Source organism: Tursiops truncatus, chromosome 3, assembly GCF_011762595.2.
Source record: "Tursiops truncatus isolate mTurTru1 chromosome 3, mTurTru1.mat.Y, whole genome shotgun sequence".
Lineage (NCBI taxonomy): Eukaryota > Metazoa > Chordata > Mammalia > Artiodactyla > Delphinidae > Tursiops > Tursiops truncatus.
Window position 1 is genome coordinate 35257013 of NC_047036.1, and position 18635 is coordinate 35275647.

General features: G+C 42.3%; 1 protein-coding gene across 3 annotated transcripts in view; it reads left to right on the forward strand.

The window, feature by feature from the left end:
* The window catches only part of GHR (growth hormone receptor), a 292818-nt gene that overhangs the window by 184704 nt on the left and 89479 nt on the right, over nucleotides 1–18635 (forward strand). For all 3 annotated transcript variants that reach the window (XM_033852831.2, XM_073802086.1, XM_073802085.1), the window contains exon 3: nucleotides 17353–17418. In XM_033852831.2, the coding sequence (XP_033708722.1) occupies nucleotides 17353–17418 (66 nt within the window). The remainder of the gene's footprint in view (nucleotides 1–17352; nucleotides 17419–18635) is intronic.

Sequence of the window (18635 nt, forward strand, 5' to 3'; positions counted from 1 at the left end):
AGTACAGTAATGCGGCATTCTTTGCACCCCGATGACTTTGCCAAAAATTTATACCTGCTTCACGTGAAATCTATACCTAGGCAGTTTACAAGAATATGCCCTTAAGGTTTTTTAAACTCCACAGCAAAATATGCTAACGAGAAAATAAGGATATTTTTGTGCACATGCACTGATACAAAGCTGTTAACAGAAATGAATAGAAATGTTAATAGAAATGACCCACCATGTAAACTTGAACCTTTGCTTGTAGTATGCATTCAGTACATAATGCTGTCACTTTTGACATTTACTTAGGTTAACACATTGCATACTCCCCAGAAACTGTTTTTCCATCCAGCTTATGGCTTTGTTGGTTGAGTTCTACAGGAAAAGGAGATTTAACTGTCTAAGATTTTGTTTATTTTCCAAATTCATTCCCTAGATTTTTCGTATCATAGTCTAATTTCTTCTGCTCATTAAAGAAATTGGACTACTTTTAAAAAGTCATAAAACAGTTACTGTCTTGGGCATTTTTAAGCAGATTGATGCTGTTGAGATAGGATAGCCATAGACTATAACCCTCATGAGGGCAGGGATAGATATTTCGATGTTGTGTCCTTAGAGCTTTGAGTCATGCCAGCCGTATAGTAGATATGAAGTTACCAGTTGTTATTTGTCGATTTAATGAATAAGTAGAAACAGTTCTTTAGCCCACTGCCGGAAGCACCTCATAAATTTTCAGGTAACTGTACAGATAGCCTCTGAAATATAATTTCAATCAAATATTTTGGTTTTTAATTTCTAAACGTTTTGCCAGAGGCTTTTTGATCAGTGGTTTCCACAAACAAGCTAATAAATGCTGCCTAGTGGGCAGACTTGGGCCTTCTGCTCCCTCTTTGGTCAAAGCAGCCCTACTTTAAAATGAACAGACTGAGTCTTTACTGTCGGAACGAGGTTATTCTGGTAAGTGAAAGTGTCTGAAATCTTCTAGAAGCTTTCCAACATGGCATTAAAGGAGCCTTGCCTCAAGAGGAAAGGGGGATTTGACACGGCCAACTTTGCAGGGAGGAAGGGAACATTTAATAGAAATTTATTACCATATTTTTATTTCTCAAGAAGTTAAAACTTTTCAAAACAAACATTCATGTTAATTTTTGGACCCTTCTGGGTTTAAAGTCTCAGCTGATACAAATTTATGATTATTCATGTGTTTTAGTACTTAATGGTCATGAGGGTGAGGGTAGTCCTGAAGAAGAGGTCACTGTGAACTAAAGGAGGGAAGCAAGGGGGATGGTCCCTAGGAGACTTGGCAGGAGATGTGGAAAAGGAAACTTTCACATAGAAATCAAGCCATGTAGAGAAAGCCTTATTTTGTCAAGGTCTTCTGAACAAGTAAGAACAATAGAGAATAATGGATATGTTCTCAGTCCCCTCAGAGGTCATTCTTGGGCCATTGTAAGAGCCCCTTGGATTCCCCAATCCCTCAGGCGTGCAGCTGAAGAGCTCAGTTTCCTAAAACAGCACTTTTTTCCTATCACGCTCTAGTTCAAGAATCTTAGTGGTTCACATTGCCAAATGCTTCAAGTCTGTGTTTTGAGGCCATCTGACTCTCCACTAAATGTCCAACTTTTCCCCCGTCTCCTCCCAGACACACTCCCCGTCATGGCTGTGTCTGTCCTTCGCAATGCTCCTCTGAGCCAGTCTTGCCCTTTTATCATTGCCCTGGGCATGTTATTTCCCTTACCTGCCCATCTATCTGCATCCTCCATTCTACAAGCCTTCAAAATGGATTCCGGTCCCATCACTGTCATATAAATTATCAAGCTACTCCTGACTGTGCCACTCTCTCACTTCCCAGAGTCCTTGTGCATCAGCAAGTTGTAACCATTTTAGCCCTTAGGAGCCTCAGGTAGCATCTGGTCTGTTAGTTTTGCTCCCGGACCAGATGAAAATTTCTAAGCCCAGGAACTTCAACTATTTCAACTACTTTTCCTTAGCCCACAGAACCTAGCAAAGAGCTAGGCATTTAGGCAATGCTCCCTATAAATGTGTTGACTGAAATGATGATGCATAATCAGTTTGCCATCTCAATATTTTTCATTTTCAAAGAATGGGTTTAGGGAAGACATTTTCAGACAATGCGGACATGTCATCCGTTACCTTTATAACATGCTGCCGGTTATGAATAATTAACATTGTGGTTAAGCTTAAGAAACAGAGGAGGTTACCTGTTCACACTACACTCTAAAAGTAGAAATTTGAAAAAATAAACATATACTTAGTGGGTTTTAATTAAAGAAAATTATGGGATTATCAATTTTAATATGTCTGAAATATACCAGTTTGTGTCAATCTACTGTAAGAAGGTGTTCAACGAGGGAGAACAATGTAAAGTATTTCCGAGAGCTTTGGGTAGATTCTAATTATTGGGAATAAGTGTTACAAATAGTTCACATTCCAGTGTGACTTGAAGAACATGTTTGGAGCCTCCATGTTCTCTAATGCTGTTATGCTACTCGTTTATCACATACACTTGGGTCACATTTTCCTGTGTGGAGAGAATATCCTAATGATAGTAGCTGTATACAAATAGCTGACATTCCATGTTCCTCCTTAGCAGTCTTTTCAAGAAAAATCACTGATGGAGAACGTCAGTGGCCAGTTCAAGGGGAGAGGTGAAATGTCAAAAATTGTCAGAAGGGAGCCAATTATCAAGGAAGGTTTTGTGAAGGAGGGGTGTTCTCCGGGGAGTTGGAGATTTTTGCTTAAGGAGGGAAGGATGGAAACTTTCAGCAGAAGAGGATAAAGAGAAAAAGGTAAAGGAGAAAGAAAAGAGAACACAGGCTGACGATCGTAGGCACGCCGTCTTGACTGAAGCGTGTTTGTGTTAACAAGTTGTGGGAAAGAAGTTAGAGAAAAGCAGTGCCTTCTGAAGAAATGCTTTGAATGTTGAGCTGCAGAATTTGGACTTAATCCAGTAAGCAAGAGGGTGACATTTGAGTCCATCAGCAGGGGCGTGGCAGGATGAAAATGGTATTTTAGGAAGATTAATCCAACATTGCGCAAAGAATAGACTGGAATCCCTGCTCAGGGCAGAGATAACAGGAAGCTTTGGAATAAGGCGTGGGTGAAGAAATGAGGCCTCGTTAGGGAAGTGGAAGTTGGAAAGAAAGGAAGTAGCCTGGGAAACACATCATGGAAGGAAAGAACCAATGGTATGTTCTGACAACTGGTAGAAAAAATGAGAAATCATAGACAAATCCAAAATTGTAAGTCCAAGTCCAAGAAAACAGCGATGATGCCATTTCTGGAGACTGGGAGAAGATATTAGCCAATCTTTAGGTTACCAACTATTGGCATTCAAAGATTCTGCCTGCTTTAACAGCCTCTATGCCCCCCTAAGCAAATTAGCAACCATTTATTTGTTGCTAATTGTCAGGAATTTTCATAGGGTTTCCAGGAGAATATTTGCAGATACATCTACAGCTTTTAAATCTGTTGCAGATAAGGTAACAAGCAAAAAGTAGATAAAGTCCCCATTATTACTGGGCCAAGGGGTTCGTTCATGCATTTCTCCATTCAACAAATATTTATAAAATGCCTACTTTGTGCTGGGAAAGTAGATCCTTGCTTTTCTCAGGACTTATATTCTAGTGGAGTGAAGATAGGAAAATAGAGAAGAATACAAATAATTGAACTCAACACGAAGATAAATAAAGGCTATGAAGAAAATAAAACACAGCAATGTCCTACAAGTGACTTGGGAATGACTCCTTTAGATTATTTGGTCAGAGAAAGCATCCTTGAGAAGATACCATTTGAGCTGAAGCCTGAGCCAATCACACAGAATCATGTGGGTACTAAGAACAGCAGGGGTTGAGTCTGAATAAGATCAGTAAGTTTCAGGGCTGGGGCGTAAAGGTAAGAAGACGTTGGCACAAGGAGAAAGAAAGGGAAGCAGGGGCCACTCTTGGAATGTACTAGCCAGGATCAGGAGCAAGGGACAGGAAGCATAATGCAAATTGACTTGAGTAATAAGGAAAGTAATTCATAAAATTAGAAAAACAGAGTCGGTGCAGGCTGTGGATCGGCTAAATCCAGTGGCTTCAAATTCATTTTCTAAAAGATGTCTTTGCCTGGGGTGGTGGTGTGATGAATTGGGAGATTGGGATTGACATGTATACACTAATGTGTATAAAATGAATGACTAATAAGAACCTGCTGTATAAAAAAATAAATAAAATTAAAATTGACCAAGTTGGTAAAATTCCAAAAAAAAAAAAAAAAATGTCTTTGCCCTCTCAGTTGTATCAGCTGCATGTTCAGGTTTGGGGTGAAATAGGCAAAGCCAGGAGACTGGGGCATTCTGTAAATTTCTTCCCTTAAATTTTCTAGAATCCCCCCCAGTAAGATTCCCTTTGGGCCACATCCTCTTTCTTGAACTTCAGAAGAGGATGGGAATAACCCTCCGTCCAATTATACCTACTCTCGGAGCTGGGGTTGGGTTGGCTTCCCTTGAGGCACATGAGCTGCTTGGGCAGGAGTGGTTACCTAAACAAAACCGCGTTTCTGTTGAGAAGGAGAGAGGAAGGCAGTCTGGGTAGACAACCAGCCGTGTTTACTACACAAGAGGTCTTGGTGGCCATTACAAGGAGTTTGGGCTTCAGTCTGATTACATGGGAAACCATGGAGAATTTTAGTGAAGTATCATGATCTGATTTATGCTTTTAAAAGGTCATCCTGTTTAATGTTTCAATAGTTCATTGAAGGGGGCCAAAAGTGGAAGTGAGAAGACCAATTAGGAAGCTATTTGAAAGTCTAGGCAAGAGGTGTTGGGAACTTGGGCTATAATAATAGCAAAGGAGAAGGAGAGAAGTGAATTGAGATGGAACTGACGTAATTTGTCGCTGGGTTAAATAAGGGAATACGAGTTAGGGAGACTGAAGAAATGAAGATGGCCTATAGGGTTTTGGATTAAGTACCAGCGTGGATGGTGAACTAATTTACAGAGATAGTGAAGAGTTGACAAGGAGTGGGTTCATCGGGGATTACTTGAGAGTCGTGTGTTAAGATTGAGATACCTATTGGATATCTAGAGAAGAGGCCAAAGAGGCTGAGTCGAGCCTGGAGTTCAATGGAGAGGTTCAGGCTAAATAAAGATGGAGATTCGGAACCATCAGCGTACGGTGATGTTTAAAGCCACGAGGCTTGATGAGATTCCCCTTTCGGGGGGGATGGGGGCAGAGAAGCTAGGGAAGTGAAGAGTCTGTGAAACTACAATATTTAGGGGGGAAAGCAGAGGAAGAGAAGCCAGCAGAGGTGAGCAAGAAAGAACAGCCAGTGAGGTAAAAGGGAGACCAGGCAAATTCGGCATCATGGAAGCTAGGCAAAGAGCGTATCTCTAAAAGTCAAACGCACCTGAAAAGTTGAGTCATATAAGGAAAGAGAAGAGACCATTGAATTTGACAAGAACAGGTTTAGTGGAGGGGGAAGGGTCAGAAACACAGCTGAAGAGGATTCAAAAGAGAAGAAAATAGGAAGTGGCGTCCGTCATTCAGGCAGGGCTTCAAAGATCTGGGAACAGGAAAGATGCTTCTTGGCAGCACAGCTCCTAATGACTCAGAAATGAGTGTACTTTCCAGATACGTTTTTTAAATTGTTTTTTGATGTTATTCTTTAGAAAGAGAAATGTCCTGTTGTAGTTTTCATTTGAAATGACATCGGTGGCCCAGCCGTTTCTGGCTTCTCTAGATCCCTTTTCCCTACATGCTCCTTCCACTGAAAAGAAACTAGGCCATTCAGATTTTTCCAATTTAGAGGAGGGGGCTAATAGCAGACAAGACTGAGGTAGGATCTGTATAGTCATACATATTATTTTGGGTGCCCTTCAGTTTCACTAGCTGCTACTTAGAAGTTCATTAAATATATATATATATATAATGTAAATTAAATATAAATTAATATAAATTATAAATATTACATGCATATAATACATGTTATATATATATTTGCGTTTGCTGATTTCCTAAACTTGAACTGTATAGAGTCCCAGATCCTCCTTTGTCCCATCTACCCAAAGGTGTCTTTCTCAGCCTTTTTAACTTATATCTACCAGAAAGTAGAGCAGGGCAGAAGCTGTGTGGGAGTCCTGTCCTTCTCCCTCCCCCTCACCTCCTGGCCTCAGCACAGTAAAAACTCTGTTCAGAACTTGGCTCACTGCTGCTTTTCCCACCTTCAATCAGGGAACACTTAAAGCCATACAGTGTCCCTTGTCCCGCCAGAAAGCCTATGGGCAGGGCACCCCTTCAGGCTGACACAGAGGCATACTGTGCAAGGCAGAAATTAACACAACATTGTAAATCAACTATACTTTAATAAAATTTAAAAAAAAATTTTTAAGTAAAAAAAAAAATCTCTGGCACATAGTGTTTATGAGTACAGTACAGTTCACTGAGAGCAGTTAACGGCATTTATATATGCCACTCGTCGGGCAGTTATGTCCTATGCTGATTCTTGCACTGTTTAGTTTGTGTTTATATATTTGCCCCCTCAATTAGATTACAAGTCCCTTCAAAGTAGGAACCACATTTTATCCTTTCCAACCCTTTCCATATATGGCCAGAGCAGTGGCCACATATGGCTGACCAATAAGGCTTTTGATTTTTTTTCTCTGTCATATTGTCACCACACTACACATAATTCCAGCAAGGAATCAAAGCTTATATTTTAGACTATAAGACTTTGCCTGCCCTGTAGATACAAAGAAATGGATCTCCTTTTCAGTTGAAACATATTCCTTCCAGAAAAATGTCATAAATTTTTTTTCACCCCCAGTATAACTTTCTGCTTTAAATTGTTGTTGTGTGATTTGATGGACTCTTTTGACTCTAATTTTAACTGTCCATTTTGGAAATTCTGAAGTTAGATTTAGGGTTAAGCTTCAGTGCCCATAAGGGTTGCTTCTCACTGGAGCCAGAACTACAGAAGGCACAACAAAAAGGACAAAGTTCAAAAAAGTAAGCTTCAGGTACCTTTCTGCCAAGGTACGTGTCTACAGTGGATTGTCACCTTATCCATCTCCATGCACTTCTTGGTAGAGCTTCCAGTTTCTGCTGCAAAATAATTTTTGGAGCTGGTTGCATGTCGGCTACAGAGTTTCAATAATTTCTTTCCAAAACTGGGCTTCAGAAAATGAATCTAAAAATTTTGAGTCAAGTATCTGAGAGAAGCTGTGTCAAACTTTCATGTTTCTTTTACCATATGAAATTGTGACAAATATATCTATAAAGTGTACATGACCTTCCACTAAGAATCTTTGTTGACCAATAAAACCTGTAATCTCATAGATACCAATCAAAAGGCCAGCTAGCCATCATACTACAGATATTAATGGAGGGCCTAATATGTGCAGGGTTGGAAAGGATAAAATGTGGTTCCTACTTTGAAGGGACTTGTAATCTAATTGAGGGAGCAAATATATAAACACAAACTAAATAGTGCAAGAATCAGCGTAGGACATAACTGCCCGACGAGTGGCATATATAAATGCCGTTAACTGCTCTCAGTGAACTGTACTGTACTCATAAACACTATGTGCCAGAGATTTTTTTTTTTACTTAAAAGAAATTTTTTTTAATTTTATTAAAGTGTAGTTGATTTACAATGTTAGGTTAATTTCTGCTGTACAGCAAAGTGGCTCAGTTATACATATATATATTCTTTTCCATTATGGTTTACCAGAGAATATTTAATATAGTTACCTGTGCTATACAGTAGAACCTTGTTGTTTATCCATGCTACATATCAGCGGTTCTCAACCTTTTTGGTACCAGGGACCGGTTTCGTGGAAGACACTTTTCCCGCAGGCCAGGGCGGGGGTGTTGGGGGGAATGGTTCAGGCGGTAATGTGAGCGATGGGCAGCGGCAGATGAAGCTTCACTCTCTGGCCCGCCGCCGCTCACCTCCTGCTGCGTGGCCCAGTTCCTAACAGGCCACAGACTGGTAGCGGTCCATGGCCCACGGGTTGGGGGACCCCTGCTATATATACTAGTTTACATCTGCCAATCCCAAACTCCCAATCCTTCCCTCCCCACCGCACCCCATCCCCTTGGCAACCACAAGTCTGTTCTCTATGTCTGTGAGTCTGTTTCTGTTTCGTAGACATGTTCATTTGTGTCATATTTTAGATTCCACATACAAGTGATATCATATGGTGTTCGTCTTACTCTTTCTGACTTACTTCACTTAGTAGGATAACCTCTAGGTGCATCCGTGTAGCTGCAAATGGTATTCTTTAATTCTTTTTCTTATTGTACCAGACATTCTGTGAAGTACTTTATGGATATCAGTTTCATTTTCTGAATGATTATCCCCACTCCATAGATGGGAATTACCTCTGATCTTCTCCCCATTCTGGAGAAAACAAGGAGAATGATATAAGGTGAGCAAAGACCTAGAATCAGGAATGTACCAGATGGCAAAGAGATGCATTGGTCAGGGGCTAAGGATCCGTTTAGGGGAATAGAGAGAAATGAACCTTGGGCCCTATGGTAGTCTGTTCACCACCATATCCCAATGCCTAGTATAGTGCCTTATGCACAATAGATGCTTGATAAATATGTCTTGTACAAACAAATGGCCCTCTGGCTTGTGTCTGTAACCCAGACCAAGTACAATGGGATAAGTGTAATTAGTGAATTAAAGCCATACACCAAAGAGCCCCGGGACCCAATGCCAACACCTCCCAATTCCCAACTATTACAGTGAAGGATTCAAGTGGGAAGGACACACATAATGAGACAGGTGTGACAGCAATAATACCTCCAACTCACTGGGGTCCCTTTCATGGAACGTGACATGGTGACATAGTGAGCAGTCCACACGTCCTTACCCTGGCCTGCAAGACAGCGCAAGATCTGGCCCCTGGCACACCGTGACCTCAAATGCTTCTTCTCGCCCCTCCCTCCCTCTGTTCCTTCTTCTCTCCCCTTGCCCCTCCCACACCGACCTCCTTTCTAGCCCCCAGTCCCACCTTAGGGCCTACACTCTTTCATGCTGCTTCCAAGTCTCTGATAGCTCCTCTCCCCGCATCTCAGTGCCCTCCCCTGCTACCTGGCATCATCCATTGGCTTATCTGTCTCCCTCTGCACACAGCAGACTGTACACCCGGAAAGGCACACCTCCCTCCACACTCCTCACCGTTGTATCCCCGGCGTCGAGGACAGCACCTGGCATCTCACACACTGCAGTTCTGACCTCTCGATACCTCTCAAATACCTACTTCCCAAGGGAGTAGGATTTTGTTCAAGAAATGTTCCATGGAAATTGGTAAGTGGAACTTGGGAACAAGAGGCAGAGTGGCAGCTCAGACCAACCTGTTTATAAAAGCCCAGAGAGGGGAAAACACAACTTTAAACCTCTGACAAAGTATATGCCTGCCTAGGACACCTTTACTGTGCTGTGCTTCTGAAACGCTGCCTGGTCTCAACAAGGAGATCTATGAATTTGCCACATCAACTGATCCCCGGGACTTAAAAGTCCCTACTACCAGCCTCAGCTTAGTAAATGGACACGGACTACACACCTCGGTATCAAAACACTGGCTCTCTGCTGTAGCCAAAACCAAGCAAATGCATCTGTCCAGGTGACAGGAAGGCAGGTGAGGAAGTTGAACGATCCTATGTTCATTAGTTCTTCCCCTCACTGAGCACTATTAAGCGGCTCAATACCATGAAAATGAGTTGAAATGCACTGACTTTGCCTCAAGTTTGAGCATTCACGGTCCCAGGAGGACACTTGGCATCTAATGATGTGCTTTAGAGTCTTCTTTTGTGCCAGTTGAGACTCCAGAGACCACAAAATGTCTGCTAAATTCAAAGTGATGTAAGTAAAGTCATGGTGCCTCACAGCGTTTCTCGAAAGACTTCCCAGTGAGATGCTCAGTAATTTCACACATGTGTACTGGGCACTCACTATATTGAAGGAGCTGTGTAATGATGTGGTGGGTCAGAAGGAAGAGACAGGGTCCTTGCCTTCAAACGTCCAGTTTATCATTCACTGGGCAGGTCAGATAACTGAGATGCCACGCAGGGAATAAGAAATGCCGTGGTCCAGCTATTGTGTGAAAGCACAAAGGATGGAGAGATGGATCCCATCTGGGAGAAAGTTTAAAAATGCATCATGGAGGAGAAGACACACTCATCTTGAAAGATGAATGGAATTTTCACAGACTTAGATGGCAGAAAGCCTTGATTTGGAGCGTTCACCAAATTTTATGGTGTAAGTATTCCCACCATGGCTGATTTCAAGTTAATGACATGATGTCACTGAACACAGAGCTGGGAAGAGGTGTCAGCTCCGGCACATCATCTGTGAGTCACCATCTGAGCTTTGGGCTTTATTCAGACGTCTGACTCTATTGCTTTAATGAGTGGATTCACAGGTATTAAAAACATCTAAGACAACATTATAGAGGAAGAGACACCTCTGCCCTTCTCCCTACACCTCAGTCTGACCTTTTAATACTCTGTCTATCCTTCCGGTCCCAGTCCTATGCCTCTGCCTAGCCACCTAGGACTGATAATGGTGCAGTGCCAACCTGGATTCTGTTTGCTTCTCTTAGCAGGGCTGTGATTCCCCTGGGCTCCTGCTATCACATGGCACAGAGGGATGGCTTTCCGCCCGTTGCCTGGTGTTGACACCCTTGCTGTTCTCCATAATGAGAAGCAGCTTTAAGGGCTGCTAGCTGGGCAGGGTGTTTCACTGTTCTTGTAGCAGTTGGAAGGGAAAGCCAGAGAAATTGCTGGGAAGCTTTGCTGAAGGAAGATGCAAGCCAGCTGAGACCCAGCATGCATATTAACTGCTCCCTTTCATACCTTTTTTTTTTTCTTAAAGCACCCCCCAATGTGTTCTCCTTAAGTCACTGCACCCCTGACTGGCCTTATCACTCAAAGAGCTACGTTTGAAAAGTCAGGCCCTAGTTTCTGTCTTTAATTGCAAGCAGATGTCCTCGGTATGTGCATAAACTTGTGTCAGGAGGATTTTTTTTTTTAACTCACCAAGGAGAGCACTGCCAGACAGAAAAGGAATATGTGAAGCTTCAAGTTGTTAGGAAACTTCCACATTTGTCCACTAAGCCAGAGGTAGGCCTGCGGGAAAAGAAGGTCTTTACGATTTCTCATTGCACATTGATTCTTCTTACCTCGAGGCCCAGCTGCTCTCTAAGAGCATTTACAGCGAAATACGGCTGCTGCAGATGTAGTTCAGCATGTGCTTCATTTCATGACACCAGTTTCTCCTCCAAAAGTGTTGTAGATTGTTTGTGAAGCAGCTTTTTTTAGCATTAAAAGGTGTTTGAAACCACCAGCATCATTTCACAGCTCCATTTTTTGTTTGTTTAAATTATCTTATGTAATGTGCTCTATGATTTACTATTCAAGTATAGAAGAAACACATTCCCTAGTGGAGATCTGGGGAGGTAATGCTGTCTGAAAGATTCAGAGATTTCCTGTTCAGATTACACAGGCTTCTTTAGAGCTGCCAAGAGCCATAATGTGTAGGAGATAACACATTTTATTTCAGGAGAAACTATGGATGGAAATTCAATTTAGCCAGTGAGCCGCAAAAGAAATGAAATTCCGGTTTAGAATTGTCACTGCACTCGGGCCCAGGACTTGGTGTGCCAAGGGGTAGCCATGACCAACATGACCTCTGCAGCCCCAGGACCTGCTGTGTAGATATCACTCGATGACAGAGCAAAAGGAAGAGGCCTGGCTGCCAGGGTGTTGCAAGTCCTACCTGGTTCCTCGTGAACTAACCCCTGAAGGGTATTTCCGCCCAGAGCCTCAACAACCTGGCCCCATCAGTATAACTTTCCAGAATGTTTGCAGCATTCAAATAAATCGGGCTGCGCAAGTCATAAACACCAGCTGTGGACACTTAGTGGGGGACCCCTAGAAGGGGAGCCCCACAGAGGACACAGTGACTGATCAGAGCAAGAAAGTAGTGGGCAGTGAACAGGTTTCCAAATGTGTCATATCATGAGGATCACCTGGCTGGGGGATGGAGCGTGCAGGGTAAGCATACAGATGCTCAGGACCTTGCCAACATGTGGATTGACCAGGGCCCTAGAGATTCAGATTCTGTAGAGCTGGCACAGGGCCTCGGAATCTGTATGTTTAACAAATGCCACAGTTAAATCAACTGTACTTCAGTAAATGAATGAATGAATGAATGCCACAGTAGATCTTTTTTTTTTAAATATTCATTTATTTGGTTGCACTGGGTCTTAGTTGCGGCAGGTGGGCTCCTTAGTTGCGTCTCATGGGCTCCTTTGTTGTGGCATGCGAACTCTTAGTTGCAGCACGCATGTGGGATCTAGTTCCCTGGCCAGGGATTGAACCCAGGCCCTCTGCATTGGGGGCGTGGAGTCGTATCCACTGCACCACCTGGGAAGTCCCACCACAGTAGATCTTAGTGGTCAGACAAGTTTGGGAAACTATAGAGTGGGGTGGAGTCAGAATCTGACTCCAGTTCCACTTTGGCCTCTGCCATATAGTTGCTGGGTGGCCTTAGGCAAGTTATTTCTTTGAGCCTCAGATCCCTCATTCATACAATGTAACTAATAATATCCACTTCAGAGGGTTGTTGTGAGGATAAAATGGAAAAAATCATAAAATGTCCTGAAGTGTGTGCCTGGTACATTTTAAGGGCACAATAAATGTGAGACGTAAACACCTCACACACATTTTTTGACTTTGCCATCAGCCAGCCCCTTCAGAGGCAGCAGGACGGTCTGGGGCATGGCATCAATATGACCAGACAGTGAGCTTGAACTTCAGCCTTATTGCAAGGAGGCTGCGTATCTGGAGGAGATGTGGACTTTAAATTGAATACTCTTCCGTGATGATGATCATAGTTTGATAGAGAAAAAAGGACAGAAAGAAAAAAGTGGGTCTGGAAAGAGCTTTGAGGTTGAAATCCGAGCTGGGAAAATTTTTGGAATATGCACAAGGATAAGTACACTTCAAAAAGGCAGGAAAAGTAGTCAAGCAAACGTGAGATTTACAAGGAAAGACAATTTGCTGAGAATAAACAATTTTTCTTTGATCCCCTTTTAGTTGGAAAGCCAAAGTTTAAAGCATTTGTAATTCATCTACCTCATTTCTTTAGCAAGCCTTATTTTTCTGCTAGGTGCCATGCCCTGTGCTCCTAACAGACGTTACAAAGATAAAAGGAATGCCCATCTCAAGAAACTTGCTGTGTGTCATAGGGCACAGGAGAATAAGCAGTTACAGCAAAGGGTGTAAGAATGGTTTCTAGGGCTGTTGGGTGGAGGACAGCTTACCTGCTTGAGGGAGAAAGCAAAACCTCTCAGTGGAAGTCTTTTTTTTCCAGCTTTATTGAGATAAAATTAACATAAAATACTGTGCAAGTTTGTGTACAACACAATGATTTGATACATGTATATACTGTAAAATGATTACGGCAATCAGAGGAAGTCTTGAAATAGAGATTTCATGACAGTTACATCGTCATTATCATTAGAGTAACCATAAGCTAATAATGATAACAATAGCTGACATTAACCAATGCTTATTTTATGGCAGATGCCCTGTGAGGCCCTTTACGTTATCTCCTGTCGTGTAAAATTGTTGCCATGTGCAGTATCTTGGTTTACCTACTTGTGTTTGCACTGTCTATTCGTGGCTGGTTCTAATGCCATTGCTGCACAACTGGTAAGTTACAGTGCTCCCCAGAACATTGATTCTCCCATACTAGCTTTCTTACTGATATAATAGGGAATTCACCAATTTACAAGAACTGGAATTGATGGCATTTAGTCCCAGGCAGATTACCATCCCCGATGCCACTGACCCTACTTCCCCAAAGTCCCACTGCCTGCATCCAGCCTGTGCAGGAGGACCGGAGTAGATGCTGGGCTTAGGGCAGCATCCTGTCCTCATATGTGCAAAGCCCTAAGCTCACAAAGTCTAGTGTAAGAACATTGTCAAATTCTTTGTTGGAAAAGATGGGCTCTTACTTTCAGGGTAGTGGTAGCAATAATAAGTGACAATAATAATAACAAGAAGAATATCTAACATTTACCAAGCACTTATTATATTGCATATTTAATATATTGCATGTATTAACTGACTTAAACCTCACATGTGTAGATACTGCAGCTGTCCCCATTTTACAGACAGAAACTGAGGTCCAATTGTGTACCATAGTTGGGTAGCTGAGCACAAGGCTGGACATAAGTAGGAGAGGATAGATTGCAGTTCATTCTTAGGCAGGTCCGCCGTGAGAAGCTCCGCCTCAAGGCACTGCAAAGTACTAGTTCTCCAATGTTTGCAGGATCACAATTCCGTTCTTTATTGCTTTATTTATTTATGTTTGGCTGCAGCATGTGGGATCTTAGTTTCAGAACCAGGGATCAAACCCGTGCCCCCTGCAGTGGAAGCGTGGATTCTTAACCTCTGGACCACCAGGGAAGTCCCACAATTAAGTTCTTTGGAAAGACCATTCCCAATATTCCCTTGACCTCTCCACACATCCTAGGTCAGCTCTGCTCCGCCCGCTCCCTTCAGATCATGGCTCTTTACATGCCTAGGTTGTGTCTTATCTCTGTCTTTATGCAGTGCTTGCCTTGGCTCCAACTGCCCTTTCCTTTCCTTTTCATTTCTTATTTATCCCAAATTCAGCGCCTGTCCAAAGGGTCACCTTCCCCAGGGAGCTTGTCCAGACTCGTGAAGGGCTACCACATTGCCCCTCCGATGCTGACCACTCCTTCATTTATAGATCCCTGCCCGGAAATCGTGGGCTCACCAAGGCCAGGAGCTGCAGCTAATTCATTTTATAATGCCCAGCATTTAAAAGCTCCTCTAGGATATACTGGAGCTGTGATGCTCTGCTTATTGTCACCCTTCATTTGTTTTCCTCCATCGCTCGGCACTTTAGACAGTGAGGACAGCTGGGACACTAAAATTGACAACTGAGGGTGACGTCTCCATCTGCTAAGGTGGCACAGTTTTCCTCATTGTGCTCGATTTGTAATCAGCACCCTCTGGGCACTGGCATAAACCTGTGGGTCTTCCCCAAGAATGCCATTTGTTCCTTTTATGCCTCGATTCATCACATACTGTGGAGGGTGTTAGCTGAGTAAGACTTTCTGCTTCATGCAAGTGTTACCAAATACACCATAAGGAGGAAAGCACCAGACGTCTGTCTGCAAAGAAAGCAAAATCCTGGTTTGGGAAGAGTCAACGGTGGCCAGTGCTCCCCAAGCATTTCCGGGCCTGAGGTTTGGCTCTGTGGGCTCCTTGGGGCCTCCTAACTGATGCCCACATTCCATATCAGTCGTCATTCTGGAGAAATTCGTCAACTTTCCTGCTGATCTGAGCCTGGAAACTGGTGTCTGTTTACTCACTTTCAAGCTGAAAATTGAGACAAACTTGCTGGATAATTTTGACAAAAATAACACACATGATTGCGTGTCATCCCATGATTAACTTAATTTTCCTCTTTTTTTGAGCTAGCGGGACTTTCTCAAGTCATATATAGTTTTCAGTGAAATAGGTCATTCACAGTTGGAAGTTATACAAACTTGCCAAACCTTGACCAAAAATAACATTCTGGTGCCCAATTTAGTGCAAGGGGTAATAAAGTGTTCTCTGATTTGTAGCAAGGAATTAAAGGCAGGGGTTGGGGTCTAGACAATGGTAATAATAAAGACTAAGGCTATCAAGACAGTGAGTAGACTTGAGGGGATTTTCATAAAATGCAGTTTTCCTTTCTGGCCACGTTAAAATCAATCTGTAGTACATTATCTCCTCTAGGGAAACGTGTATTCCATTTGCTTTCTGTCGTAATTCTTTATTGTATTTGGGAGTAAATGAGCTTCTACAGATGAAGTTAATATTAAAATTTAGAGAGAGACTGAAAAGAAACCCTTCCAGAGCTAATAGTCACACAGAATTTAAAATATCAATTCACCAAAGGCCCCCAAACCTAACTTCGCTTGGAAAAACGCTCTCACTGATATGCCCAGGCTGCAAAAACTTTCACGCGTTAGAATTCTGCAGTATTTAGTGAAAGGATCCTAACTTCCTCTGTTAGGTTCTATATTCTGAACTTCAGACCCGACAGCTGCTTCCTAGTGGTCAGCCAGGTGGGAGGAGTTAGTAAAAAAGCACATTGAGAAGTGGAACAGGACAGATGGACAGGATTCACCCTCCCTGAAATTCAGGGAGATGGGTGTGGGCCAGCTCCACTGCCCATGCATCTTCATTTTCTTCCTCTTCCTTTTTTCATATCAAAGAAAGATTTCTTAGCGCTGTTACTGTGGGTTTCTATTGAGGACCAAAAGCAGCAGCAGCTTCGCTGCTTTGAGGTGATGCTCTCTGTTTGTCGTGGGCCTGGACCAAACTGCCTCTCTAATAACCCACGGATAGCCTGATGGGATGGGAGGAATCTTGGAGACACCCCCTTCTCCACCAAGCCCAGATAACAGTTACAATACTTTTGTAGCTGAGGTGTTTGCAGTTCAACGCATTTCAACAGTTGAATGATAACTACATTGATCATTTTCCATTTTTCCTGTTTTTGTTTTTGTTCTCGTTTATTTTTTTGCGGTACGCGGGCCTCTCACTGTTGTGGCCTCTCCCGTTGCGGAGCACAGGCTCCGGACGCACAGGCTCAGCAGCCATGGCTCACGGGCCCAGCCGCTCCGCGGCATGTGGGATCCTCCCAGAACGGGGCACGAAGCCGTGTCCCCTGCATCGGCAGGCGGACTCTCAACCACTGCGCCACCAGGGAAGCCCATTTTTCCTGTTTTTAATGCAACCTAATACTAGTATCAATAAAATTAAAACTGCTTTTATAATAGATGACTCATTGCCATCTCGCATCCTAAATTTCTGTCCCCCTCTTGTCCAACTTCTCACTTCCCCTCATTCCTTCCCTATTCCCAGGGTTGCTCACATGTTTATTTCTAAGAATAAACGCTTTTGACTGAACTGTTTTTAATACTTTTTTTAAAAAAGAATTTATGTTCCTCCTTGTTTCCACAAGCAAGACTTAAGTTTGGACTCAAATGTTGTAGGAAGGCAATTTTTCATCCTCCTGACTGTGTCCAGGCATGAGACCAGAGGCAGCTAAGACCAGAAGGTTTCCATTTGCTCTGAATATTTAGGAGTTCTTTTTAGAGGGTAGGTGCAATTTTAGCTTGAAAAAGAAAGAAAGAAAAAGGAGAGAATTGTTGTGAGGTTGGGCCTGGTCACATTTTGACATTTGAAAATGAGATTGTAAGAAAGTCACATCAGACCACTTTTTGTAGGGGTAACTAATGGTTTTCATCTCTTTCTGTTCCAGCCACACCAGCTATCCTTGTCAGAGCGTCTCAGAGTCTGCAGAGAGTTCATCCAGGCCTAGAGACAAGTAAGAATTTCACTCCCTTTTCTGCCTTCAACGATAGTGTCCAGGTTTTACTGTAATTCAAGCTACTGTCCTTTCCCTATTTTATTTGGGATATGGTAACTGGATGAATGACTGACTGAAATTACACAGGCAAACTAACAAATTTTTTTTTCAGAATTTCTTTTTCAACTTTTCTGCAAGGCTGCTTCTTTATTTTCCCTTTTTTTTTAATTGAACGAAAGATCCTTTAAATTCCAAAGTTCTTTACAATTTTCAAAAGTTTCATGCAAATGATTTCATATAATCCCATAATAACCCTTTCTTTCCTCTACCCCCGTCTTGCCCCTCCCTCCTTCCCTCTCCCCACTGGTAACCACTAGTTTATTCTCTATGATCTGTGAGTCTGCTTCTTTTCTGTTTTATTCATTAGTTTGTTGATTGTTTTAGATTCCACATATAAGTGATATCATACAGTATTTGTCTTTCTCTGTCTGACTTACTTCACTTAGCATAATACCCTCCAAGTCCATCCATGTTGCTGCAAATGGCAAAATTTCATTCTTTTTATGGCTGAGTAGTATCCCATTGTACATATAACACATCTTCTCTATCCATTCATCTGTTGATGGACACGTAGGTTGCTTCCATACCTTGGCAATTGTAAATAATGCTGCTGTGAACACTGGGGTGAGTATATATTTTCAAATTAGTGTTTTTGTTTGTACCCAGGAGTGGAATTGCTGGGTCCTATGGTAGTCCTATTTCTAGTTTTTTGAGAAACCTCCATACTGTTTTCCACAGTGGTTGCACCAATTTACCTTCTCACCAAAAGTGCATGAGGATCCCCTTTGCTCAACATCCTCGCCAACATTTGTTATTTGTGTTCTTTTCGATGTTAGCTATTCTGCCAGGTGTGAGGCGAGATCTCATTGTGGTTTTGATTTGTATTTGCCTGATGATTATCAGTGTTGAGCCATGTTTCATGGGCCTGTTAGCCACCTGCATTTCCTCTTTGGAAAAAACGAATGCTTCTTTATTTTTCTAATAAGCTTATCCTTAGAGGTTAAGTAAGCCCAAATTAATGCAAAGAAAAAAAGACATAAAATAACTTATTGTGGGCCAACAATTAGTTTACTGAGTTTAGGAATCTGCATTTTTGTTTTATAAGTCCTGTATTGTATTGTCATTATTATTTTGAGATATTTCTTTACCTAGTGATCACATTACCAGACAGTCAA